The sequence below is a fragment of the Ranitomeya imitator genome, chromosome 1 (assembly GCF_032444005.1).
Source record: "Ranitomeya imitator isolate aRanImi1 chromosome 1, aRanImi1.pri, whole genome shotgun sequence".
Classification (NCBI taxonomy): domain Eukaryota; kingdom Metazoa; phylum Chordata; class Amphibia; order Anura; family Dendrobatidae; genus Ranitomeya; species Ranitomeya imitator.
This window is the reverse complement of record NC_091282.1, coordinates 881,635,311-881,662,654: the sequence shown is the minus strand read 5'-3', so window position 1 is coordinate 881,662,654 and position 27,344 is coordinate 881,635,311. Positions and strand designations below refer to the sequence as shown.

The window sequence follows — 27,344 nt, the reverse complement described above, 5'->3', positions numbered from 1 at the left end:
TGATCTTCTTGATGACTCTCGGGAGCAGAGGAAGAGGTGGAAATATGTATGGCAGCTTGAACCGATGCCACGACAGGACCAGATCATCTGCCCCGATGGCGCAAGGATCGTGGTACCGCGCAATGAACTGGGGAACCTGGTTGTTGAACCTCAAGGCCATGAGATCCACATCCGGCGTTCCCCAGCGAATGCAAATCTGCTGGAAGACTTCCGGATGGAGGGACCACTCGCCCGAGGCAAGACCTTGGCGACTGAGGAAGTTCGCTTCCCAATTCTCCACGCCCGGTATGTGGATTGCCGAGATGAGCGAGTGATTGGTCTCGGCCCAGCGCAGGATGTGGGAGACTTCGAGCATGGCTGCCCGGTTCCCCCTTGAAGGTTGATATACGCCACGGCTGTGGCGTTGTCGGATTGGATTCTGATGGGATGGCCTGCGAGAAGGTGGTGAAAGTTGCATAAGGCAAGAGTGATCGCTCGAATCTCCAAGATATTGATTGGCAGACGCGACTCTTGTGAACCAACGACCCTGTGCCGTGTGGTGATTGAAAACTGCGCCCCAGCCCAAAAGGCTGGCATCGGTGGTCATCACTAACCAGTGCACTGGAAGAAAGGATTTCCCTTGGTTCAGGGAAGACTGTAGGGTCCACCACCTGAGGTTTTTTTTTTTTTTTGTGGTACGAGTTGATGTTTCTATTGGTACCATTTTCTGGCACATGACTTTTTTATTGCTTCAGCGTTTTTGCTGCGTTTTCACCCATTGACTTGAATGGGTGTTGAAAAAAAGGCAGCAAAAACGCAGGTATTATTTGCTGCTGAAAATCCAAGGACATTAGAGAGAAAAAAAACACACCAGAAACGCACCTAAACCGGCATTTTTGACGCAGCTTCTTTCCTGCCAAGAAGATGGGGTTTTTCTGCAGAAAAAAAAAAAAAGCAGCAAAATGCCCTGTGTGAACTTACCCTTATAGTTAGGGTCGTTACGGACGCAGCAATAACAAATGTGTACTTTTATTTTTTAATATTATTTACTTAAATATATGTATTCATTGGTAAAATATTTGTTTTATTATTTTTTATTTTATTTATTTGGGATAGAGAGATTATATATATATATATATATATATATATATATATATATATATATATATATATATATATATATATATATATATATATATATATATATATATATATATTTTACACATGTAAAAAATTTTCTTTTAGTTTTATTACATTGTCCCAGGTTGGGACATCACTATATTAACCCCTTCATGACCGTGGGATTTTTCATTTTTCCGTGTTCGTTTCTCACTCCCCTCCTTCCCAGAGCCATAACCTTTTTATTTTTCCGTCAATTTGGCCATGTGAGGGCTTATTTTTTGTGGGACGAGTTGGACTTTTGAACGACATCATTGGTTTTACCATGTCGTGTGCTAGAAAACGGGAAAAAAAAATTCCAAGTGCGGTGAAATTGCAAAAAAAGTGCAATCCCACACTTGTTTTTTACTTGGCTTTTTTGCTAGGTTCACTAAATGCTAAAACTGACCTGCAATTATGATTCTCCAGGTCAGTACGAGTTCATAGACACCTAACATGACTAGGTTATTTTTTACCTAAGTGGTGAAAAAAAATTCCAAACTTTGCTAAAAAAAAAAATAAAAAATTGTGCCATTTTCCGATACTCGTAGAGTCTCCGTTTTTCATGATCTGGGGTCGGTTGAGGGCTTATTTTTTTGCATGCCGAGCTGGCGTTTTTAAAGATTCCAATTCGGTGCAGATACATGCTTTTAATCGCCCGTTATTGCATTTTAATGCAATGTCGCGGGGACCAAAAAGACGTTTCGATTTTTTTTCCCGTTACGCCGTTTTAGCGATCAGGTTAATGCTTTTTTTTTTTATTGATAGATCAGGCAATTCTGAACGTGGCGATACCAAATATGTGTAGGTTTGATTTTTTTTTTTATTGATTTATTTTGATTGGGGCGAAAGGAGGGCGATTTAAACTTTTATATTTTTTTTTATTTTTTTCACATTTTTAACTTTTTTTTTTTTTTTACTTTTGCCATGCTTCAATAGAAGCAGGCACAGCACGATCGCCTCTGCTACATAGCAGCAATCTGATGTTCACTGCTATGTAGCAGAATTACAGGTGTGCTGTGAGCGCCGACCACAGCGTGGCGCTCACAGCTACGGGCGATCAGTAACCATAGAGGTCTCAAGGACCTCTATGGTTACAATGGAGAAGCATCGCCGACCCCCGATCATGTGACGGGGGTCGGCGATGACGTCATTTCCGGCCTGATGCGGTAGTTAAATGCCGCTGTCTGCGTTTGACAGCAGCATTTAACTAGTTAAGAGCGGCGGGTGAATCGAGATTTCACCCGCCGCTATTGCGGGCACATGTCAGCTGTTCAAAACAGCTGACATGTCCCGGCTTTGATGCGGGTTTACCGCGGAGCCCTGCATCAAAGCAGGGGAGCCGACATCGGACGGTATAGTGCGTCCGATGTCGGTAAGGGGTTAAGTCAGATCGCTGATCTGACACTTTGCATAGCACAGTCCGCCCATCGGACCGGGTGATTGACATATGAAAACGGAGAGATTACTAAGGTATTTTCGCAGCAAAGGTGGGGAATCGGGGGATATGAAAGGTACTGATGTAAAGCTGAGCTCAGGCCCTATTGAAACATATTTTTATCTCATACCGAAAAAACGTGGTTACAGGTTCCATATAACCCTTTCATGACCCAGCCTATTTTGAGCTTAATGACCTGGCCATTTTTTGCAATTCAGACCAGTGTCCCTTTATGAGGTAATGACTCAGGAGCGCTTCAACGGATTCTAGCGGTTCTGAGATTGTTTTTTCGTGACATATTGGGCTTCATGTTAGTGGTAAATTTAGGTCTATAATTTTTGTGCTTATTTGAGGAAAAAATGGAAATTTGGCAAAAATTTTGAAACTTTCGCAATTTTCACATTTCGAATTTTTATTCTGTTAAACCAGAGAGTTATGCGACACAAAATAGTTAATAAATAACATTACCGACATGTCTACTTTACTTCAGCACAATTTTGGAAACAAAATTTTTTTTGCTAGGAAGTTATAAGGGTTAAAATTTGACATTTTTACAACAAAATTTACAAAACCATTTTTTTTTTTTTTTTTTTTTTTTTTTTTTTTTAGGGACCACCTCACATTTGAAGTCAGTTTGAGGGGTCTATATGGCTGAAAATGCCCAAAGTGACACCATTCTAAAAACTGCACCCCCTCAAGGTGCACAAAACCACATTCAAGAAGTTTATTAACCCTTCAGGTGCTTCACAGCAGCAGAAGCAACATGGAAGGAAAAAATGAACATTTAACTTTTTAGTCACAAAAATGATCTTTTAGCAACATTTTTTTCATTTTTCCAAGGGTAAAAGGAGAAACTGGACCCCAAGTTATTGTACAATTTGTCCTGAGTATGCCGATACCCCATATGTGGGGGGGGGGGGGGGAAAAGATGGACCACTTTATGGGCGCATGACAGGGCTCGGAAGGGAAGGAGCGCTATTTGACTTCTTGAATGAAAAATTAGCTCCAATCGTTAGCGGACACAATGTCGCATTTGGAGAGCAGGTGTGCCTAAAGATTGGAGCTCCCCCACAAGTGACTCCATTTTGGAAACTAGACCCCCCTCCCCCAAGGAACTTATCTAGATGCATAGTGAGCACTTTAAACCCCCAGGTGCTTCACAAATTGATCCGTAAAAATGAAAAATAACTTCTTTTTTTTTTCCACAAAATTTCTTTTAGCCTCAATTTTTTTTATTTTCACATGGGCAACAGGATAAAGAGGATCATAAAATTTGTTGGGAAATTTCTCCTGAGTACACCGATACCTCACATGTGGGGGTAAACCACTGTTTGGGCACACGGCAGGGCTCGGAAGGGAGGGAGCGCCATTTGACTTTTTGAATGAAAAATTAGCGCCAACCGTTAGCGGACATCATGTCGCATTTGGAGAGCCCGTGTGCCTAACCATTAGAGCTCCCCGACAAGTGACCCCATTTTGGAAACTATACCTCCCAAGGAACTAATCTAGATGTGTGGTGAGCACTTTGAACCCCCAAGTGCTTCAAAGAAGTTTAGAACGCAGAGTCATGAAAATAAAAAATCATTTTTCTTTCCTCAAAAATTATTTTTTAGCAAGCAATTTTTTATTTTCACAAGGGCAACAGGAGAAATTGGACCCCAAAATTTGTTGTTCAGTTTATCCTGAGTACACCGATACCCCATATGTGGGGGGAACCACTGTTTGGGCACACGTCGGGGCTTGGAAAAGAGGTAGTGACGTTTTGGAATGCAGACTTTGGTCTGTGGGCATCATGTTACATTTGCAGAGGCCATAATGTGCCTAAACAGTAGAAACCCCCCACAAGTGACCCCATTTTGGAAACTAGATCCACCAAGGAACTTATCTAGATGCGTGGCGAGCACTTTGAACCCCCAAGTGCTTCATAGAAGTTTATAACGCAGAGCCGTGAAAATAAAAAATCATTTTTCTTTCCTCAAAAATTATGTTTTAGCAAGCAATTTTTTTTTTATTTTCCCAAGGGTAACAGCAGAAATTAGACCCCCAAAGTTGTCGTGCAATTTTTCCTGAGTACAGTTATGCCCCATATGTTTTGGTAAACCACTGTTTGGGCACACGTCGGGGCTCGGAAGGTTGGGAGCACCATTTGACTTTTTGCACGCAAGATTGGCTGGAATCAATGGTGGCGCCATGTCACGTTTGGAGACCCCTGATGTGCCTAAAACAGTGAAAACCCCTCAATTCTAACTCCAACACTAACCCCAACACACCCCTAACCTTAATCCCAACTCTAGCCATAACCCTAATCACAACCCTAACCCCAACACACCCCTAACACTAATCCTAACCCTAACCACAACCCTAACCCTAACCCCAACACACACCTAACCCTAATCTTAATCCTAATTCCAACCCTAAGGCTATGTGCACACGTTGCGGATTCGTGTGAGGATTTTTCTGCACTTTTGAAAAATCCGCAGGTAAAAGACACTGCGTTTTACCTGCGGATTTACTGCGGATTTCCAGTGTTTTTATGCTGATTCCTATTGAGGAACAGGTGTAAAACGCTGTGGAATCCGCACGAAGAATTGACATGCTGTGGAAAATACAACGCAGCGTTTCCGCGCTGTATTTTCCGCACCATGGGCACAGCGGATTTGGTTTTCCATAGGTTTACATGGTACTGTAAACCTGATGGAACACTGCTACGTATCCGCAGCAGCCAATCCGCTGTGGATCCGCAGGCAAATCCGCACCATGTGCACATAGCCTAATTCTAACCCCAATTGCAACCCTCACCCTAATCCTAATTGCAACCCTCACCCTAATCCTAATTGCAACCCTAACCCTAGTGGAAAAATAAAAGTAAATATATTTTTTTTATTTAATTATTTTCCCTACCTATGGGTGTGATAAAGGGGGGGGGGGGGGTTATTTACTATTTTTTTATTTTTATTTTGATCACTGTGATAGAACCACAGTGATCAAAATGTACCTGGAATGAATCTGCCGGGCAGCAGATTTGGTGGGCGCACTGCGCATGCGCCCACAATTTTGGAAGATGGCGGCGCCCATGGAGAAGACGGACGGACACCGGGAGGGGCACCGGAGCTCGGTAATTATATGGGGGGGGGGGGGCATCGGCCATGGCTGGATTGTAATATTTCACCAATTTTCATTGGTGAAATATTATGATTGCTCTGATTGAAAGTGAAAGTGAAACAGTCACATTCAACAGCCAATCAGAGTGATGGTAACCACGGGGGGCGATAACGCCCCCCCCCCCCCCCCCTTGGGCTGAAGTACCACTCCCCCTGTCCCTGCAGGTCGGGTGAAATTACATTTAACCCCTTTCACCCAACCTGCAGGAATGCAATCAGATTGGCACCGACTGTCATGACGCATATGCTGTGTCATAGGTCAAGAAGGGGTTAAGGGAATGGGGTTTTTTGTTGTTTTTTTAATCTTGGGGTTACTCAGTTTGGAAAAATTAAAGCTTACAAGCGGTCTTATTGCAATGTACAAATATATAAAGAGATAGTACAGATCTCAGATCTTTCTAATGCTCTTTTTACACTTAGGTCTGCGACAGGGACAAGGGGGCAACCGCTATGTCTAGAAGAAAGAATATTTAAAACAGGATTTTTGGTTGCTTACCGTAAAATCTGTTTCTCGGAGCCTTCATTGGGGGACACAGGAACCATGGGTGTATGCTGCTGCCACTAGGAGGCTGACACTATGCAAATAAAAAAGTTAGCTCCTCCTCTGCAGTGTACACCCTACCGACAGGAAGTAGGATACTCCGTGAGAAAGCAGTAGGAGAAGCAACGTGTAAAAGAGAAAGAATAAATATAATAATAATAAACTTTATCTACATAGCGCCAACAAATTCCACGGTGCTCCATAGATTAACAGTTTCAAACACTCAAAGTGTTCAAAGAACTCAAACGTAAACGGTAAACAGAGCTGTTCAACTTGGGAGGGTGCTGTGTCCCTCAATGAAGGCTCCGAGAAACAGATTTTACGGTAAGCAACCAAAAATCCTGTTTTCTCTATCGCCTTTCATTGGGGGACACAGAAACCATGGGACGTCCCAAAGCAGTCCCTGGGGTGGGAAAAACAGACTTCCATCAAGACCGAGGACTCACCACTGCCGCCTGCAGGATCCTTCTGCCCAGGCTGGAGTCCGCCGTAGTTCGGCGAAACGTGTGGATGGAAGACCAGGTTGCCGCTTTGCACATCCGTCGGCGAAAACCCCGTGACGTACCGTACTGGAAGCGCCGACTGCCCGGGTAGAGTGAGCCTCTCTCAGGAGGGGGCACTCTTGATCTTGACCCGGTAAGCTTCCAAAATTGCCGTTCTGAGAGCGAGCAATAGTCGCCTTGGAAGCCAGCAGGCCTCTACGCACGCCATCAGGGATGGCGAAAAGAGAATCCATCTTTCGGAAAGCGGCCGTGTTAGCCAGGGAGATCCTCACTGCCCTGACGAGGCCCAGCCTGTTCAACGATCGCTCCAGAGGATGAGTTGGAGCTGGACAAAAAGGAAGGTAGAACGATGTCCTCGTTGAGGTGGAAAGATGAAAACCACCTCGGAAAAAAAAAAAAAAAAAAAAAAAGGAAGGAAGGCGGAGGCCTGGGACCACCTTGTCCAGGTGGAAAATCAAGAAAAGAGGTCGGCAAGAAATGGCCGCCAACTCAAAAACGTGGCAGATCGAAGGGATAGACCTGAGAAAAGCCACCTTCCGAGATAGAACTGACAGGGAAAACTCCCTGAAAGGCTCAAAGGGAAGAACCCCTAAGAACAACCAACACAACCTTTAAACCCCATGAATCCACGGAAGCCCTGTACGGAGGGACCGCGTGGGCTACTCCTTGAAGGAAGGTCAACCTGTGGCTGAGAAGATAATGTCTTCTTAAAAGGGAAGAAGAGCGCAGGAACCTGGCCCTTTAGGGAACTGAGAGCAAAGCCCGAATCCAGTCCTGCCTGAAGGAAAACCAAATGGAAGGCAAGGAAAAAGGACATAAGTGAAAAGCGGTTGGACCCGCATCAACGAAAGTAAGCGTTCCAGGTACGATAGTAGATCCTGGAAGGAGACGAAGGCTTCCCAGCCTGGATTATAGAGTGACCCATCTGGGCCGAAAGGCCGGACGCTCTTAGAACTGTGGAGTCCACAGTCACGCCGTTAAACTGAGCGACCGATAATTCGGGTGGCAGAACGGACCCTGAGACAGCAGATCGGGTCCGTTGGGAAGGCACCCGGGGTGTCCGCGAGAAGCTTGACAATGTCTGCAAATCAAGACCGCCTGGGCCAATACAGGACGATCAGAATGACCGGCACCCATCCAGCCTTGATCTTTTTCGACAGCTTGGAAGGCGTGGGAACCGATAGGGGAGCACGAACTGCGACCAAGGAATGGCCAGAGTGACAACACCACTGCGAGAGGATCACGGGACCCTGGGCCGACCCGAGGGGCCTTCCTGTTCAATCGGGACGCCATGAGGTCCACCTCTGGAGTCCCCCATGGAAGAGCAATCCGATAGGAAACCTCCTGAAGTGCCATTCCCCTGCCGCAAGGCCCTCGCGGCCTAAATGTCCACGCCGGGGACATGCACTGCGGAGCTCACCAGGACCGTTGCCTCTGTCCAAAGGAGGATCCTGGAATCTCGGCCGAGGCCAGAGAACGCCAAGTCCACCCCTGGTGGTAGACATGCCACTGGTGTATCATTGTCTGAATTCGAATTGGCAGGCTGCTGAGAATCCTTACCCAGTGAAGGAAAGACAGAAAGATGATCCGGAACTCAAGGACATTGATCGGCAAAGAGGACTCCTACGCCGACCAACAACCCTGAAAGAACAGGAGACAAAGCCCTGCTCCTCCGCCGAGCGGGCCGGCGTCCGTCGTCACCCACCTGCCAGGGAACTGGAAGGAAGGATATGCTGTGAAGAATCTACTCTGGGATAAGAGAAGTGAACTCGGCCACCAGTCGAGGAACCGTTTGACCCAAAAAACCGGATCGGACGATGCAGGGAGAAGACAGACATGTCCCCTGTGATAGAATAGCCTGCTGAAGAATTCTTGAATGAAACGGGCGAAGGTAAAATTGCTTCCGATGTTGCAACTAACCTCCTTAGGGCCTTTAAGGCCCATCGGAACGGAGGGGAGCCGAAAACCCAGGAGCAAGCGAACTTCCTGACAAAGGAGGGATATCCTGTCTTCGGGAAGGAAGACTCTGGTCCGACAAGTGTCGAAGAACATGCCCGGAGATACGAGGCGCTTAACAAGACGGAACTTCTTCCTGTTGACGAGCCACCCGCAACGGCTAGAATGTCGGGAAAGATGGATAGACTTTCGGGAGCCTGAAACCGAAATTCCTGAGCCTCCATGGAAGCGATTACTGAACGAGGTAATATCATCCTGAAGTGTCTCCGACGAAACTTCCTGTTCGGCAAATTGAAATCCGGACTGGGACGAACCTTGTCGTCCTCTGTCAGTACAAAAAGATTCGAAGAAGCCTGTTAACTGTTGAACCGTTCCTGTTCTGGGACGGGAAAGATTACCCCGGATTTAAGGAGGGAAACAATGGCTGCAAAGAAACCCGGGACCAGAGCGGGGTCTCTTGGAGGTTGGGATTCGAAGACAACGATCCCAGGACCGTGAAATTAAGATTTTGTATCTAGAGGATACAAGTGCCCTGGCCCATGCGTCCTCTGCTGAGGAGACCCAGACGTCCCTGAGGAACAGAAGACGGTTGCCCAGCCTGAGAAACGGGCTGGGGTCTAGTCGTGGGTCATGCCTAGGTGGAACTTCCAGTCAGGACCTGGAGAATCCCCTTTAGGAGTAGCGGGCACGCCAGGAAAGAGTGAGTCGAAGAATACCTTCTTCTCTGAACGTGCCTGTGGCCTCTGCTGAAGCAAAGAGGAATCTGATGCCGCGAAACCTACGAAAAAGGTCGAAAGGACCGAAGTAGCCGCCTAAGGGGAAGTAGGCAAGGTCTGGAGAAGGGGACTGGTGCCGCCAGTGGCGTCCTTAATAATTTGGTCCAGCTTGGAACCGAAAGGACGTGAACCTTGAAAAGGCAGGCACGTAAGGGACTTCTTTGATGACTCTTGAGTAGTGTTGAGCATTTCGATACCGCAACTATCGGGTATCGGCCGATACTTGCGGTATCGGAATTCCGATACCGAATTCCGATACTTCCCGCGTATCGGATACCGGAATCGGAAGTTCCCAGAATTCAAACTGAACGCAGCAGCCAATGAGGAATGAATGGAAGTGTGGGCACATCCTGTTTAGCATGGTGGGCATGTAAGTACTGGCAAGGCTGTGATTGGCTGCTGAAATGATGTCACTCTGCACTATAAAAAACGCTGCCGCCATTTTGCGCTCACTCTGCTGTGATTTCAGTTAGGGACAGGACGCTGTGTTCTAACTGAGGGCCAGTTGAGATAGCTAATTGCTTTATTTTGCTTTTTCAAGGCTAATTTAGCAAACGCTGTGTTCACTGTTCAGTTCACCTTGCTCTTGCCTTGCAGCGCTGTTTTAACAGCGTTCTGCAAGGTCTCTGTGTGTGTGTGTAGCTCACTCTGTAGTCTGTGTGCAGCCATATACCAGGTTGTATTCAGCTCAGGGGGGGTTCACACTGCCTCACACAGTTCTATCCATTGTCCTTTTTTGCTCATAGTGCAGCCTGCTGCACATTTTTTCTAAAATTTCCTATTAGTGTCTTTCCACCCGTCTCCAGCCAAATAGTGGAAAAACACTACATAGGACAACCTAGAGGGGGGTTTTTGGGCCTTGCAGCGCCGTTTACGGCTGTCTGCACGGTCTCCGTGTGAGCGCACCTCGCCCTGTAGTCTGTGTGCAGCCACAGCCCGTTGTATTCAGCTCAGGGTTTGTCACTGCCTCATACCGTTCAATAACTAATCCTTTTTTTTCAACTAGTGCAGCCTGTTGAAAATTTTGTAAACAATTTCCTATTAGTGTCTTTCCACCCGTCTCCAGCAAAATAGTGGAAAAACACTAGATAGGACAACCTAGAGGGGGGTTTTTTGGCCTTGCAGCGCCGTTTACGGCTGTCTGCACGGTCTCAGTGTGAGTTAAACTCGCTCTGTAGCCCGATCTGCACCAAAAAAAAAGTAAAGTTCACCAACACCACTTAACACTTGTGTAGGCCACATTTTATCAATAATAAAGTCTAGTCCACACTTTACAACATTAGTGTTTCTTACACCTGTTAGGAGGAGCATTTCAGGAATAAGCACACTAAGGCCTTAGTACTTTTCTGCTTATCTTTATCTGTCAACCAAGATGAAGAGGGCAGGGAGTAAGGGGCGTGGGCGTGGAGCAGGGAGAGGAGCAGGGAGAGGACGTGGTGATTCTGTGCCTGCTGCGGGCACCGGTGACTCATCACCCAGTTTCAGCAGGGAACAGTCCTTCATGCGCAGCTTTGTCGGAGAGCGCCGTGCACCGCTGCTGCGTGAAGATCAAATTGAAGCCGTTGTCGGATGGATGGCAGCTAACGCATCGACTTCAATGAGTGCCACATCCTCTCAGGCACAGACCACTGGAGAACAACCATCTGTCTCTTCACCACCTGCCAAATTGGCCAGGCAGTCAGAGAGCCCAGGACAGGAGCCGTCTCTACTTCTGTTCTCTGAATCTCTTGGCTTGGAAACAGGGGGCCAGCCAAGCAGTATTGGAGAAATGGAAGAAGAGGCAGTGTGCAGTGATGCCCAACAGCTTTGTCTCTCTGACTCTGAAGAGGCGGGTGGGTCAGTGCCTGCGGTGACCACAGCGCAGTACGCATCTGATGATGAAACTCAGGTGCCGCTTTCTGGTGCGTACTGTGCTGCCGAGACTACCCAGGAGGAGCAGTTGGTGGCAGAGGGTAGTGGAGATGATGAGGTCCTTGACCCATCGTGGTGTGAGGAACAGGAAGGTGGTGGGAGCAGCTCAGAGGAAGAGATTCCCCTAACGGGCCAAAGAGGGAGAGGGAGGGGGAAGACTGCGGAGCCTAGAGCCTCCACTTTGGCACCAGTTGGGAGCCTGTCTCTTTCAAAAGCCAAAAAGGGCGCTCCCAAGACTTGCAGTGCCTGGTCCTTTTTTGACACAGTTGCAGATGACATTTGTTTTGTCAAATGCAAGCTGTGTCATCAGAAAGTAAAAAGAGGTAAAAGTGTCAGCAACCTCAATACCACAAATATGTGGAAACATGTGCGGACCAGGCACGCGGTGGAGTTCCAAAAACACACTGAAGACCTAGGCCAACCAACAGCGGCAGCTACCACCTCTTCAGCTCGTGATGCTTCTTCCTCCAGCTCACGCACTGCTGGTTCGGCTTCCTCCTTGGATCGCCATGGAAGAACCTCTGGCACTGTTGTCCAGAGACCTAGTGTAATTCCACCCACAGCACCACATTCCCACTCATCCTCACACTCCCAGCCTAGTCTACAGCCATCGGTAGTACAGGCATGGGAGAAAAGGCGGGCATTCTCGGCAAACCACCCCCGAGCACAGGCTCTGAATGCAGGCATTGCCAAACTTCTGTCGCTGGAAATGCTCTCATTCAGGCTGGTGGAGACTGACAGCTTCCGTGACTTGATGGCATTGGCAGTCCCACAGTACAAGGTGCCCAGCCGCTTTTACTTCAGCAGGCAAGCTGTCCCTGCCCTGCACAAGCATGTGGAGGGACAAATAAAACACGCGCTACTGAACGCCGTCAGTAGCAAGGTCCACCTCACCACCGATGCGTGGACCAGTCAACATGGAAAGGGGCGATACCTTTCCGTCACTGCCCATTGGGTTAATGTTGTTGAGCCGGGTACAGACCGTGCGAGTGGCGCAGGACGTGTCCTGCCCATTCCAAGGATTGCAGGAATCCAGTCTGTACGCATTGACTCCTCCTCTTAGACCAGTTCCTCAGATTCATCGCTGCAGGATCCGTCACAGTCCACCTCCACATGGACCCGTGAACGTTTACCTGTTACGACTGACATGAGCACAGCCGTGGCCAAACGTCAGCAGGCCGTCTTGAAATTGGTTTCTTTGGGGAACCGAAGCCACACAGCGCAGGAGCTCTGGAATGCCCTAAAGCAGGAGAGCGATGTGTGGTTACTGCCAGCGAATCTCCAGCCAGGCATGGTAGTGTGTGACAATGGCCGAAATCTGGTGGCAGCTTTAGGCCTTGGCAACCTCACTCACATCCCATGTCGGGCACATGTGCTCAATTTGGTTGTGCAGAGTTTTCTGAGGGACTATCCGGATCTTGATGCACTTCTGCACAAGGCCCGCCTAGAGTGTGCTCACTTGCGGCGTTCCAGCTTGGCAAGATCCCGCATTGCTGCTCTGCAGCGTCGGTTTCGCCTTCCTGAACATCGCATCATATGTGACCTACCTACCAGGTGGAATTCCACGTTACATATGTTGGAGCGGTTGTGTGAGCAGCAGCAAGCAGTAATGAAGTACCAGCTGCATCAGGCGCAAAAAAAGTCGCAGTCAGCGCCGCTCAAACTTCACAACCACAGAGTGGGCCACTATGAAGGACGTCTGCCAGGTTTTGCGTCCTTTCGATTATTCCACGCGGATGGCAAGTGCAGATGATGCACTAGTCAGCATGACTGTCCCCCTTATCTGCTTGCTTCAAGAAACCCTGCAAGGGATAAGGGATGATGTGGAAGAGGTGGAGGATGAGGAGTCACCTTTTCCATCAGCTTCTGGGCAGTCAGCGCCATGTGGTTCCTCACAAAGGGGTCGGCAGGGGACCCTTTGTGAGGAGGATGAGGAGGAGTCAATGGAGGAGGAAGAGCTCCTTCCAGAGGAGGGAGCGACACAATTGTCCAGTGGTCAGTGTGTACAGCGAGGGTGGGGTGATGAAGAGCGGGCACAGATCATGTCTCAAGCAGGGGACAGCGTTTCTGGGCCAGTTGGCAGTCTGCAGCACATGGTTGATTTCATGTTGCAGTGCCTGAGAAACGACCGCCGCATCGACCACATTCTCAACGTGCCTGATTATTGGGTGTACGCCCTCCTCGATCCTCGCTACCGTGACAATGTCCAAAACCTCATCCCGGCGTTGACACGGGAGCGTAAAATGCGGGAGTACCACGACACACTGGTGAATTCCATCATCTTCTCCAGTCCAACTGAGAGGAGTGCTGCTAGTGCTTTACAAAGCAGCTCAGTGCGTCGAGGCAGTGGAGAAGGAGGCTCTGCACAAAGAGGGAGCAGAAGCAGTGCCTCTGCCCAAGGCAAGCCCAGTATGGCACAACTGTGGAAAACTTTTGTGTGCCCGCCCCAAATGTCTACACCATCACCGGCGGCTCCAGTCAGCAGGAGGCAACGGTTCCGTCAGATGGTGACAGACTACATGGCTTGCCCTCTTAGTGTACTCCCAGACGGCTCTTCCCCGTTCAAGTTTTGGGTCTCTAAGCTGGATACATGGCCAGAGCTAAGCCAGTATGCATTGGAGGTGCTGGCTTGCCCCGCGGCTAGTGTCTTATCGGAACGTGTCTTTAGTGCCGCAGGTGGTGTACTAACAGACCGTCGCATGCGACTATCCTCCGATAACGTTGACCGGCTTACTTTCCTGAAAATGAACCAGGCCTGGATCTCGCAGGAATTTGCCACTCCTCTGCCTGATTAAGTAATTGGGTGTCATCCAGGTCTCCTGATGTGTTCATCTTTCTACCACCTGAACTGCTATTCCTGGGCTCCAACACCGCCAGTTGCGGCTCAGAAGTGCAGGCTGCACAGTCAAAACATACGACCCAGTGTTATTGGGTTTCAGTAACGTCAGCTGATCCCCGGCTGTGTAGCCGGCAATGTGTCCTGCGACCGCCACGCTGGCACAACAACCTAAATGTAAGGGAACCTGAACCGCCCCCCCCCCTCGGCGTTTGTTACTGAAAGATCCATCTTGTGCAGCAGTAATGTTGCACAAGGAAAAGGTAGCTCTTTTAGTTTAGCTCCTTGCACACGCAGAACTTAACACTTATAAAATGTGTTCACTGATACCGTTATACCGTCCCGGAGCTGGGACTTTCCTTCATAATGTGACGCAGCACAGGCGTCATTCCTACCCCCTTGGTGCCATGCGCTGCCTCCTCAGCGTTGTTTTAAGCTGTCACGGAGCCTGCGCTGTTCTGTTATCCCTTGGCCATGGCCAGTTTGCGCGGTTTGTCTTCTGACATAATTTGGTGTCAGGATGGCTGCGCCTGTGCAGCAGTGTCGTCTAATGGGATCCCACAGTGGGCCTGGTATCCATGGCCATGCGCAGTGCATATACTTGCCTCTCACTACCCTTCTTCACGCTTCTTCAGACTAGGCGGCGTCAGCTGATCCCTAATAGCATGCCACGGCCGTGACACCGCACAGTCTGAAGAAGCAGGAAGGAGGTGAGTGAGAGGCGATGATATGCACTGCGCATGCCCATGGATCCCTGGCCCGCAGTGGGATTACATTAGATGACACTGCGAGGTTGTATCTCGGGCAGCTTTCACGCACAGGCACTGCCAGCCTGACACCTAAATGATGTCAGAAGACGGGCACCGCTAACTGTGCATAGCCAAGGGATAAAATTACAGCGCGGGCTCCGTGACAGAACCAAACTACGTTGATGAGGTGGCGCACGGCATCAAGGGGGTTGGAATGACGGCTGTGCTGTGTCACATTACAAAGGAAAGTCCCACTTCCGTGACGGTTTGACGGTGTGAGGGGACACATTATATGAGTGTGTACTTCAGCGTTTGCAAGGAGCATAATTTTAGGAGCCACCATTTTCCATGTGCAGTATTACTGCTGTACAAGATGGCTCTTTCAGCAACAAATGCCTGGAGGGGGGGTTAAAGGTTCCCTTTCAACTTGCTGCACTGCAGGCTTCGGCCTACACTCTGCTCCTCATTGATTCCCTGGGTTTCAACACTGTCAGTTGCCACCTGGAAGTGTTGTCTACACAGAAAAAACACTAGCTGATGTGTCAGTGGGGTTCAGCACCGCCAGCTGTTCCCCTGCTGTGTAGTCGGCAACGTGTCCAGCACAAGCCACGCTGGCACAACAGAACAAAAGCTGCCACCAGTGCAGGCTTCGGCCTACACTCTGCTCCTCTCCTCCTCCTGCTGACCCTGGGCTCAAACACCGCCAGTTTTTGCCCGGAACTGCTAGCTGCACAGAGAAAAACACCAGCCAATGTGTTAGTGGGGTTCAGCACCGCCAGCTGTTCCCATGCTGTGTAGCCGGCAACGTGACCTGCAAACGCCACGCAGGCACATGAACTGAAATTAAAGGGACCCTGCAACCCACCCCAAGGTGTTTCTATGTATAACAGCCACCTTGTACAGCAGTACTGCTGCATTTGTACAAGGTGGCTGATTTTTTCTCCTTGACCACGTTGAATTAAACACGTACAAAATGTGTCTCATTACAGACCATTACAATGTCCCTGAGGTGTGACTTTCCTTTTTAATGACACGCAGCACCCCCCTTGTTAGCGCTGCCTGTCTTCTGACATCATTGGTTGGCTGCCTGTGCCTGTGCGTCCGCCCTGCCCGACACAACCCCTCTCGTTGTCTCATATTTTCGCTGCGAGGGTGTGATTGATGGGCATGTGCAGTGCATATGTTCGCCTGTGTTCACTCATCTCCTTCCGCCTTCTTCAGACTGGGCGGCCTCATGGCCGCGGCATGCGATAAGGGATCAGCTGAGGCCGACCAGTCTGAAGCAGGTGTAAGGACATGTGTGAGCGGCAAACATATTTACTGCACAAGGCCATGAATCCCAGCCACGCAGTGTGAATTTTTGAAAACACACTGTGGGTCTGGGATTCATGTCCATCGCTAACCGCAACGGCCGACCTGAAATGAGGTCAGAAGACAGGCAGCACTAACAGCGCATGGCCAAGGGATAACAAGAGCGCAGACTCCTGTACAGCAAATAATGCTCAGGAAGCTGCGCCCATGCACCAAGGTGTTATTTGGGACACCTGTGCTGCGTCTCCTTAAAAAGACAAAAGGGCAGCACACTGCAGCGCCAAAACATGCAAACTTGAAAAAACGAAATTTGAACTGCATTACTGCACTAGAAATATGAAAAATGAGAGCTTTTAGCGCACAAAAATGGCCAATTTTATGTGTACCTCGTAGCCACGTTAAGGCATCTCTCTTATACGAGGTCCTACGTTTGACCTACCTCACTGAGAATAAACGTCTCCATCTGAATGGGTACATGTAAAAACCTCTTCTTGGACTCAAATTCTCTCTCTATGTGGAGGGGTATTGGACCTACTATAATTAAAACACCTGAAGCTAGGAGGCGGGGAGTGCACGATCAGAAGGCTAGAGAATACATTTCAAAAACCTGACCTGCACATCCAAACATAGACTGAGTGTGAACAGGTGCTGAACCCAGAGTCGCCAACTCGTATATAGTTAAATAAATAGTTTCAAGTTTGCATGTTTTGGCGCTGCAGTGTGCTGCCCTATTTATTTAACTATATACGAGTTGGCGACTCTGGGTTCAGCACCTGTTCACACTCAGTCTATGTTTGGATGTGCAGGTCAGGTTTTTGAAATGTATCCTTAAAAAGACAAGTCACGCCTCCACTACAGTTTGACTGTAGAATGGGCTAAATTGTGTATGTCTTTCATTCAGCGTGTGCAAGTAGACAAATTAATAGAGCAACCTTTCACTTGTGCAGCATTAATGCTGCACAAGGTGTGGCTCTAATACTTTGTAACACCTGAGGGGGGGTTAAAGGTTACCTTTGAAATTGGTTCAAGTAGGCTTCGGCCTACACTATGCTCCTCTCCTCCTCCTGCTGCCCCTGGGCTCTAACACCGCTAGTTTTTGCCCGGAAGTGCTAGCTGCACAGAGAAAAACAACAGCCAATGTGTTAGTGGGGTTCAGCACCGCCAGCTGTTCCCCTGCTGTGTAGCCGGCAACGTGTCCAGCACAAGCCACGCTGGCACAACCGAACAAAAGCTGCCACCAGTGCAGGCTTCGGCCTACACTCTGCTCCTCTCCTCCTCCTGCTGACCCTGGGCTCAAACACAGCCAGTTATTGCCCGGACATGCTAGCTGCACAGAGAAGAACACCAGCCAATGTGTTAGTGGGGTTCAGCACCGCCAGCTGTTCCCCTGCTGTGTAGCCGGCAACGTGACCTGCATACGCCACGCAGGCACATGAACTGAAATTGAAGGGAGCCTGCCCCCCACCCCCAGGTGTTTCTATGTATAACAGCCACCTTGTTCAGCAGTACTGCTGCATTTGTACAAGGTGGCTGAGTTTTTCTCCTTGCCCACGTGGAACTCAACACGTACAAAATGTGTCTCATTGAGACCATTCCACTGTCCCTGAGGTGTGACTTTCCTTTCTAATGATACGCAGCACCCCCCTTGGTAGCGCTTCCCGTCTTTTGACATCATGGTTAGCTGGCTGCGCCTGTGCATCCGCCCTGCGTGAAACAACGCCCCTCGCTGTCTTATTTATTTTGTCAGCGAGGGTGTGGTTTATGGGCACGAGCAGTGCATATGTTCGCCTGTCGTCACTCATCTCCTTCCGCCTTCTTCAGACTGTGCGGCCTCATGGCCGCGGCATGCGAGAAGGGATCAGCAGAGGCCGACCAGTCTGAAGCAGGTGTAAGGACGTGTGTGAGCGGCGAAAATATTTACTGCTCAAGGCCACGAATCCCAGCACCGCAGTGTGACTTTATGAAAAGGCACTGTGGGTCTGGGATTTATGGCCATCGTTAACCGCAGCGGCCAACATGAAATTATGTCATAAGACGGGCAGCGCTAATAGGGCATTGCCAGGGGATAACACAAGAGCGCAGACTCCTGTACAGCAAATAACGCTCAGGAAGCTGCGCCAAGCACCAAGGCGTTATTTGGGACACCTGTGCTGCGTCTCCTTAAAAATACAAGTCACGCCTCCACTACAGTTTGACTGTAGAATGGGCTAAATTGTGTACGTCTTTCATTCAGCGTGTGCAAGACAAATTAATAGAGCAACCTTTCACGTGTGCAGCATTAATGCTGCAGAAGGTGTGGCTCTTGTACTTTGTAACACCTGAGGGGGGGTTAAAGGTTACCTTTGAAATTGGTTCAACTAGGCTTCGGCCTACACTATGCTCCTCTCCTACTCCTGCTGCCCCTGGGCTCTAACACCGCTAGTTTTTGCCCGGAAGTGCTACCGTGTTTCCCCGAAAGTAAGACCCTGTCTTACATTAATTTTACTCCAAAAAGTCCCACCCTGTCTTACTTTCGGGGGAGGTCTTACATTAGCCGAAAAAAAAATGACAATTTCTTTTTAACCAATAAATCAACATTTATTAACATGCTGAAGAGTCGGTCATCACCAAACAGTAGAATAAAACAAATGTAGCGTATCAAGAATATCTTGTTACTACCGTACACACTACGGTACGGTACTGTACGGTAATTGCCGTATACCCTCTGCCTGCATACCATAACAGTGCCGTATCCCACTGCACACAGCCCCATACCCCATAACAGTGCCGTATCCCACTGCACACAGCCCCATACCCTATACAGTACATGTTTCCCTACTTGGTTTTTAAATGCTGGACGTTTTCCTCTGCGGTGCGGCTGTGGGTGCAGAAGGCCTGTGCTGCAGGGAACGCTGTGCCAATCAGCAGGGAAACAGCGGTGACGTGGGGCTGGGGCGGCCAATTACAGCTCGAGCTCCTGGGCCAATCAGCACTCGAGCTGATTGGCCAATCAGCGCTCGAGCCGGGGGCCGGCGGTGACGTGGGGAGCAGGGGCGGCCAATGAGCTGTTGAGCTGGGCGGATTGCGGGGTTAACACGGCGACTTAACCCCATGAGCACTGGACCCGCCCAGCTGCACCTGAGGACACCTCTGGAGCCTGGGGACCCAATGGGGGACAGCGGCGGCCCAAAGGTAAGGGCCTTACATTTCACAGCGGCCCCCCCAACCCTGCCTTACATTCGGGGGAGGCCTTACATTGGAGGACCCCCCCGAAACCCCCACCCTGTCTTACTTTCGGGGGGGTCCTACTTTCGGGGAAACAGGGTAGCTGCACAGAGAAAAACACCCGCCATTGTGTCAGTGGGGTTCAGCAACGCCAGCTGTTCCCCCACTGTGTAGCCGGCAAAGTGTCCTGCAACCAACTCCAGGGTGCCTCCAGTTTAGGAGCTTCCTATGTGGGCTGCGTGAATTGGTAGTCAAGGCTGGTTCTGTAGTGCCAGTAGGTCAAGCTCCCCCTGTAGGACTGTTGGGGTTCGGTAACTGCGGCTGCCTCGCGGCCTAGCTGTTCTCTCCTCTCCTGTGGGCCTTCGGGTCCACCACCTGGTTCCAGCACCGTCAGCTGGTTCCGGGCTGAGCCTTTGGCTTAGGTGCCTCCTCCTGGGTATCCGAGTTCCGCCAACGCCAGGCGGTCCTTGGTAGTGCTTTTAAGCGCGGGCACCTACAGCTCAGTAACCGGGTTCCAGCACCGTCAGCTGGTCCTCGGTAGTTCCATAGGCTCTTGAACCTTCGGGTAGCCATCCGAGTTCCAGTTCCATCAGCTGGTTCTCGGCATTTTCTCAGCCTTCTTGTACCTTCTGCTACATTTCCAAGTTGAAGACCCTAAAGTCGACGACCCGGAAGACCACCCCTAAGATGACGACGACACCAGAGACGACAACCAGTGAGATGACGACGACCCTGGAGATGACGACCCTGAAGACCACCCCGATGACGACGGCGGAGACGATGACGGCGGAGACGACGACCCTGGAGACGACGACATGGAAGACCGAGAAGCAGAAGAACAAGAGGCTGCAGAACAAAGAGCAGAAGAACATTAAGCATAACACTTAATATCAGAGCAAAAGATATTATCTAAATTATATGCAGAAGAAGACTAAGCAGTGTATGGGGGTGAGTCAGTTCCTCCTCGTGGTGCCCCTGGATAAAGCCTGATGCTGCAGGCCAAATTGAACGTGGACAAATGTAACTTTTGTGACTGGCAGAACGGAAGGTGTAATCTTCAAACTTTTATAGATAACTACGGGAATGCCTGTCACAAATGAGAATATGATGAAGAAGTAGAATAGGAAGAATAATAACAGTTGAATAAAATGAATATGAAGAATGTAATAAAAAAAAATAGGTAGAAGATGAAGAAGAAGATGAATAAGGTGAAGAAGAAGTTGATGTCAAAGATGCTGATGATGACGAAGATGAAAGTGTGGGAAAAGTAAAAAAAAATAAGGGGAAGGGCGTGGAATAGTGAAACATCAATATCTGACAAAATTTAAAAAAAATTACATAGTCAATATCTTTGTCACTCCGAACGTCTTTAAAAAAAAAAAAAAAAAAAGTCATGCTATTCTATTTGATTGGGCTAAACCTCTATGCCTTTAATGTCTCCGCCACCTCCCCAAATACATCCTGCATTATTCTTAGTTGTTTTCCTTCATGTAGAATGAACCTACAAGGAAAGAAAGGGTTTATTTTAATTCCGATATTTTGGTCCCATTGACTTGCATTGGGATCGGGTATCGGTATCGGCGATATCCGATATTTTTTGAATATCGGCCGATCCAATCCGATACCGATACTTTCCGATATCGGAAGGTATCGCTCAACACTACTCTTGAGCCAAACAGAGCGACGGCTGGCAACAACATTACTGGGCGCCTGTGCGGCAGAAGACGCGACGTCCAGGGAATAAATTATTCCCCGGCGTGAGTAATCTGGGTGGCAAGTTCCGCCAGCCGGCCTGATGGAGCTCCAGCTTGAATGCCCCAACGGAGTTGTTTAGCCCCTCAGATACAGACTTCGAAACCCAAGTGGAAGCCAAAGCCGGGCATTGGGATGATGCGGCAGTTTCGAAAGCAGACTTCACGAAGGATTCCATGATCCTATCGATGGAATCTTTCAGAGTCGCCCCACCGGACAGCGTAAGGACTGTGTTGGTGGCAAGTCTAGCAGCCGACGGATACACAGGGGGAGAGGTCGTTCTCCAACGCCTCTCATTCCGGTTGGCAATGAGATCCGGAGGAAAGAGATATGTGACTCCAAGACGCTTGTCTCCTTGAGAACGTCTGGTCGAATTCGCTCTTCCTCTAGCCAGACGCTCCTCGAATTCAGGATGAGGAGCAAATACCTTGGGAGGTAGTTTAGACCGTCTAAACGAAACCGCCTGATCTGCGGGTTTCGTAGAGGAATCTTTGATGCCACAGGTCTGATTGGTCGCTCCAATGAGGCTTTGAACCATATCCCTCATGTTAGCGATTTGGTTCGAATCCGGACCCAAAATATCCTCTGAAGGTGCATCAGAGAAAGCCTCGTCTGACTCCGGGGGGAAAGACCAGGGGGAAGTCGACCACAGAAGGACCGTGGGGCGAAATGGACCGAGAAGAGAACTCAGACCGGCGTTCTTGTCTGGATCTTTCGCGGCCTGTATTAGAAGACTTGGACGGAGCTTCTTGCGACCCGCTGGCTACTACGGAAGTCTGCAGGGGCAACCGATCAGGCACGGACACAAGGGTCTGGGACACCCGTGTGAGATCCAGTACTGATAAAGACAGAGAGGATGGGGACTTTGCTCTGAGGCGGAGCAGCAGGGGGGGGTCCTAGGCGGTGAGTATAATGTGGGTTGCTGCAGGCCTGCCTGAGAAAAGGTAGGAGGCCGGAAGCGACCTCCCTTAAAATTAGACCGAATGGGTCCGAGGAAAAAAATCAGAAGGGGAGAGTATCAGTCTGCGGTGCAGAGGTACTCACGGCAGACGCTGCGGTGGGCATAAGGCGAACACGCAAAGTGTTAGACTAAGGCAGAAGAGGGAGGACAAAAGCGACTTCCCTTAAGATTAGACATGGCGAAGGAACCCCTGAAGAAGCCAGAAGGTTAGGGGACAGGAAAGCAGAGGAGAGTGTCAGTCTGCATCAGAGCTACTCACGACAGGTGATGGATGGAAAGCTGCACTTCATGATGTCGATGGTCCTTAATGCAGGGGTGCAGGCAGACAGAGCAGACTTCTGGGACACTTCTGTCCGGGACCGGCTGCAATGCTGAGCCGCAAGGGATGAGGACGCCAGGCTATGCGCTTTGAGGAGCCAGCGCAAGGTGGTCCTGATGCCGAAAAACCCCTTCAGGGGCGCAGGGAAAATAGGGCGGGGCTAACCGCCAGGCCAGGAGCACCAAGATGGCGCCGGGGGCGGAGCTCGCCGATGAAAGCCGGGCGGGAGAAAAGCCCGCCTGAGGGAAAGGAAGTGAGGAGACGCGGCGCCGGAAGTAGGCCCCAGAAGAAGCCGGGGCCTAAATTAGGGGCCGGCGGCCGCTGGGGAGGGGCGCGGTCGTCGGGACAAACGGTGCGGTGACCTTGCAAAAACAGGCGCAGCGCGGCCGCAGGAGAAAGTGGCACCGCTGCGGGAGAGAAAGTGCGGCCACAAGAAAGCGGCGCGGCTGCCTGCAAGGCAGCAACGCTGTGATAGAAAAGAAGTGCGGCTGCAGGAGGAAGCCGGTGCGGCTGCCAGAAAGGGGGCAGCGCCGGGGGAGGAAACGGCGCGGCTGGCTGCACGGCCGCGGCGCCGCGTCAGAACACAGTGCGGCAGGAAAAAGGCAGCGTGGTTACCCAAGCCAGGCTCAGTTATGCGGCCACCAAAGTAGCACGGCTGCCACGCGTGGGGCCAATAGGGCACCAACCAGGCCAAGGCAGCCTGGGGAAAAACTGCACAGCACTGAACTAGGACTGCTCCAGTGACCACCCCGGATTAGTGGAGGCTCTCAGGCGGAACAGCATGGGGGGGGTATGTGGAATACTCACCTAAAATATCCCACGCCGTTCTGACTAACCTCAATCCGGGGAAGATATCAGACGTCCAGGGAGCTAGTGGACGACCTCGTCTCCTCCAACCGACAGGCTCTGGTGGGCGAGTGGGTGGGGGACGGAGCCAGGACCGGACTTCTGAGCACGCTTGTGTGCTAGGATCTTGGTCCTGGAGAGGGATCTATGAGGATACGGGGTGGCAGTACACGCCGTACTCATAGTCCGCATTGTGGGAGTACAGGTGTGACTGCTCACCCTGTATCCCTTCCGGAAAACCTGAAAAGAAACGACGCACATTGAGGTAGATAAGGGTCTAATGAAAGACCCATGTCCACCTCCTACTGACACTAAGCTAAACTGAATATCCTACTTCCTGTCGGTAGGGTGTACACTGTAGAGGAGGAGCTAACTTTTATTTGCATAGTGTCAGCCTCCTAGTGGCAGCAGCATACACCCATGGTTCCCGTGTCCCCCAATGAAAGGCAATAGAGAAATTAGAATGACGCGGATTCTTTACTGTAAGAGCAGTGAGACTATGGAACTCTACCACATGATGTTGAAATAGTTGATTCACAACTAAAATTCAAGAAGGCCATGAATGCCTTTTCTTGATAAATATAATATTACAGGTTATGGACACTAGATTTTGTGATGGGGCATTGATCCAGGCAACTAGTCTGATTGTCAAATGGAGTCAGGAAAGAATTTTTCCCCTAATATGGAGCTACTGATGTCTGCCCCATGTGGTTTTTCCCTTCTTCTGGATCAACATTTTAGGCCGTAAGTTTGACTCTATGGACTAAAGTCTACAGTCAACCTTAAAACTACCATACGTACTAAAGTATAAGTAGAGTTTTTCAGCACATTTTTTTGTGCTGAAAAAAACCCCGACCCCCCACCCCTGGCTTATATTTGAGTGAGGGTCCAGAAGATGTAGGCAGAGCGACAGCAGCGGGTCACATGAGGCAGGAGCCAGATGCTGCAGCTAAATCCTGAGCCCACTGCTAAAGCGAAATGAATATTCTTGCTGGCAGTGAATATTAATTTCTCTTCAATAGTGCACACTGGCTTCCTGCAGCAGCCGGGCGGTCACGTGTACCCACTATTTAAGGGAAATGAATATTCACTTCTCTCCACTCCCATGGGAACAAGGCTGCAGCTAACACTGCACGTGCTACTAAATAGCAGTGAATACTCACTGCCCTCCAAGCACATAGTCCTGGCATGAGGCGCTGCGAGTATTGCGGCAGCAGTGCTCTGCTTGTAAGCAGCGCATGACGTCCCCTGCTTACAAGCATAAATCAGATGCTAGTATCGGAACAAGACGCGAGGGAGCGCAGGAAGGTAAGTATAATGGTTTGGGTTTTTTTATGTTTTAGCCGCAAGTCAGCGTACTCAATTGCAATTTTCTGTCAGCCTCAGAAAAGCTGACATTGCGACTACATTTGCTTCATTGAATGAAGTCATTGGCCTAGTCAGCGATTCCATCCGAATACCTTTTACAGGACTTTAGACAAAGACTCGACAAGACACTGACAAGGTGGCAAAACTGCAATATAAACAGAGCTTTAACTGTAAATAAAACTAACAGTCATTAAAAAGTAACACTGAACTATGTAGGTACCTTTCAATTGTCCAGGTGGGTCATTTACACAAGATGTGGGAGCATCTTGGGCTTCTTCCTATTCATGGATATAAAAAGGAAAAAAAAACTGTTTGAAATCCACAAATGAACAGACAGACTAGCCTATATAAATTGCAATGCAACATGAGATGGATCTCTCTACTCATACACTGCCTATTTCCCTTTCAAAGTTTGCTAATTTCATCAAAGGGTTAAGCAGATCAGCCCTGAATCTCATGTAACATGCACTTTACATAGGATTGGCAGACCATGAGTGAGCAGGTTGGAGAAAGAAGGTAAACTTCTATACGGTGTGGGGGGGGGGGTACATAATGGTGTGGAGAATGAAAAAAGGCATCAGAAGAAAGTGTAGGAGCGATCTAGTCAGGACACAGAACTGTATCTACTACTATTACTGTGGACAATATGAGGCAATTGGCAGAACTGGGAATTTATAACCCAGTTACATATGGAGCAGAGTTGGATATCTGACCTCCACCCCATCCCACCCAAGCCACAGAGCTGTCAGAAGAAGCAGAAAACAATTATTTTCCTCCAGAAATACCTCAGACCTTTCACCCCCTAGATTACCGTAATCAGTAAATAGGCCTATTCTAAAGGAGTCTTTTTTTTTTTTTTTTTTAATCTCACTCACATCACCCCTCACCCCACTGGAAACTACATATGGGTCATACACTGCACATCTCCCCTCCATAACATAAGCACTCAGTACTCTCTATACAGCAGCATGCATAGCTTTAAGGGCTTACTACAGGGAATGGACGTTAGATAATTAACCCCTTAAGAGGAAGTTGACCGCTAATACATGCTGCCCAAGCCACTGGCTGGGTTTCGGCCAGGTAAGCAACTCAAACGCTGCAACATTTCACAGTGAAACAATTTAATAGCTGCTGAAGACAGGGCTAAATGGGAGACTAGTCAGAACAGGCAGTTCCCGCCAGCTTCTCCCTGCCCGCTGCCAATGACTGACAGGTCTTTCCCTAGATAAGCACGCAGCATTACAGAGTCAAATATACCAAGCTGAAATCACGCAGCCAGCATCAGCTAGATTCTGCCTCATCAATGGGCAGCATGCATCAGCTGTCAAGTTCCTTTTCAGTCTTTCATTATTGCCATTTCAACTTTTTATTCTCCCCTTTTCAAAGAGCCATCATTTTCATTTTTCAAAGGAAAGATCCATAAGGACTTTTTTTTGTTTGTTTTTTGCACTTGAGCTGTAGTTCAGAATGACAACTCCATTTTCCCATGCATCGTGTGGTAAAATGAATGAACAAAAAAATTTAGAGTGAGCAGAAATTTAAAAAAAAAAAAAAAGTGTGCATATAATTTTTACTTTGCTAATTGTGCAGTAAAAATGACTCCACAAATTTTTTTTAGGTCAGTACAATTACATCAATACCAAAGTGTATAGTTTAAGTTATTTTCATGGCCGTTTAGAAAAATATATATACCGTATATACTCAAGTATAAGCCGAGATTTTCAGCCCAAATTTTTGGGCTGAAAGTGCCCCTCTCGGCTTATACTCGAGTCAAGGTGGGTGGCAGGGTTGGCGGGTGAGGGGGTGAGGGCGCTGAGGCATACTTACCTAGTCCCAGCGATCCTGACGCTCCCCCTGCCGTCCCACGGTCTTCTGTGCTGCAGCTTCTTCCCCTCTTCAGCGGTCACGTGGGACCGCTCATTACAGAAATGAATAAGCGGCTCCACCTCCCATAGGGGTGGAGCCGCCTATTCATTTCTCTAATCAGCGGTGCCGGTGACCGCTGATAGAGAAAGAAGCTGCGGCACCGAAGACCAGCTGTGACAGGCAGAGGGAGCGTCAGGATCGCTGGGACCAGGTAAGTATGTAATATTCATCTGTCCGCGTTCCAGCCGCCGCTCCATCTTCCCGGCGTCTGCGCTCTGACTGTTCAGGTCAGAGGGCGCGATGACGCATACAGTGTGCGCCGCGCCCTCTGCCTGATCAGTCAGAGCGGAGAGACGCCGGGACCGGATGCTGGGAGCTGCAAGCAAAAGAGGCGAGTATGTGGTTTTTTTTTGTTTTTTTTTATTGCAGCAGCGGCGGCACAGATTTATGTGGAGCATCTATGGGACAAAATGAACGGTGCGGTGCAGAGCACTGTATGGGGCACAGCTATGGGACAAAATGAACGGTGCGGTGCAGAGCACTATATGGGGCACAACTATGGGACAAAATGAACGGTGCAGAGCACTGTATGGGGCACAGCTATGGGACAATATGAACGGTGCAGAGCACTGTATGGCAGAGCTATGGGGCAGTATGAACGGTGCAGAGCACTATATGGGGCACAGCTATGGGACAATATGAACGGTGC

At 49.2% G+C, this 27,344-nt stretch overlaps 1 protein-coding gene across 4 annotated transcripts in view; it reads right to left on the bottom strand.

Annotated features, from left to right (window-relative positions):
- CENPC (centromere protein C) overlaps positions 1-27,344 on the bottom strand; it is a 365,318-nt gene that overhangs the window by 260,131 nt on the left and 77,843 nt on the right. For all 4 annotated transcript variants that reach the window (XM_069743120.1, XM_069743122.1, XM_069743124.1 and 1 more), the window contains one exon: positions 24,990-25,047. In XM_069743120.1, coding sequence (XP_069599221.1) covers positions 24,990-25,047 — 58 coding nt within the window. The remainder of the gene's footprint in view (positions 1-24,989; positions 25,048-27,344) is intronic.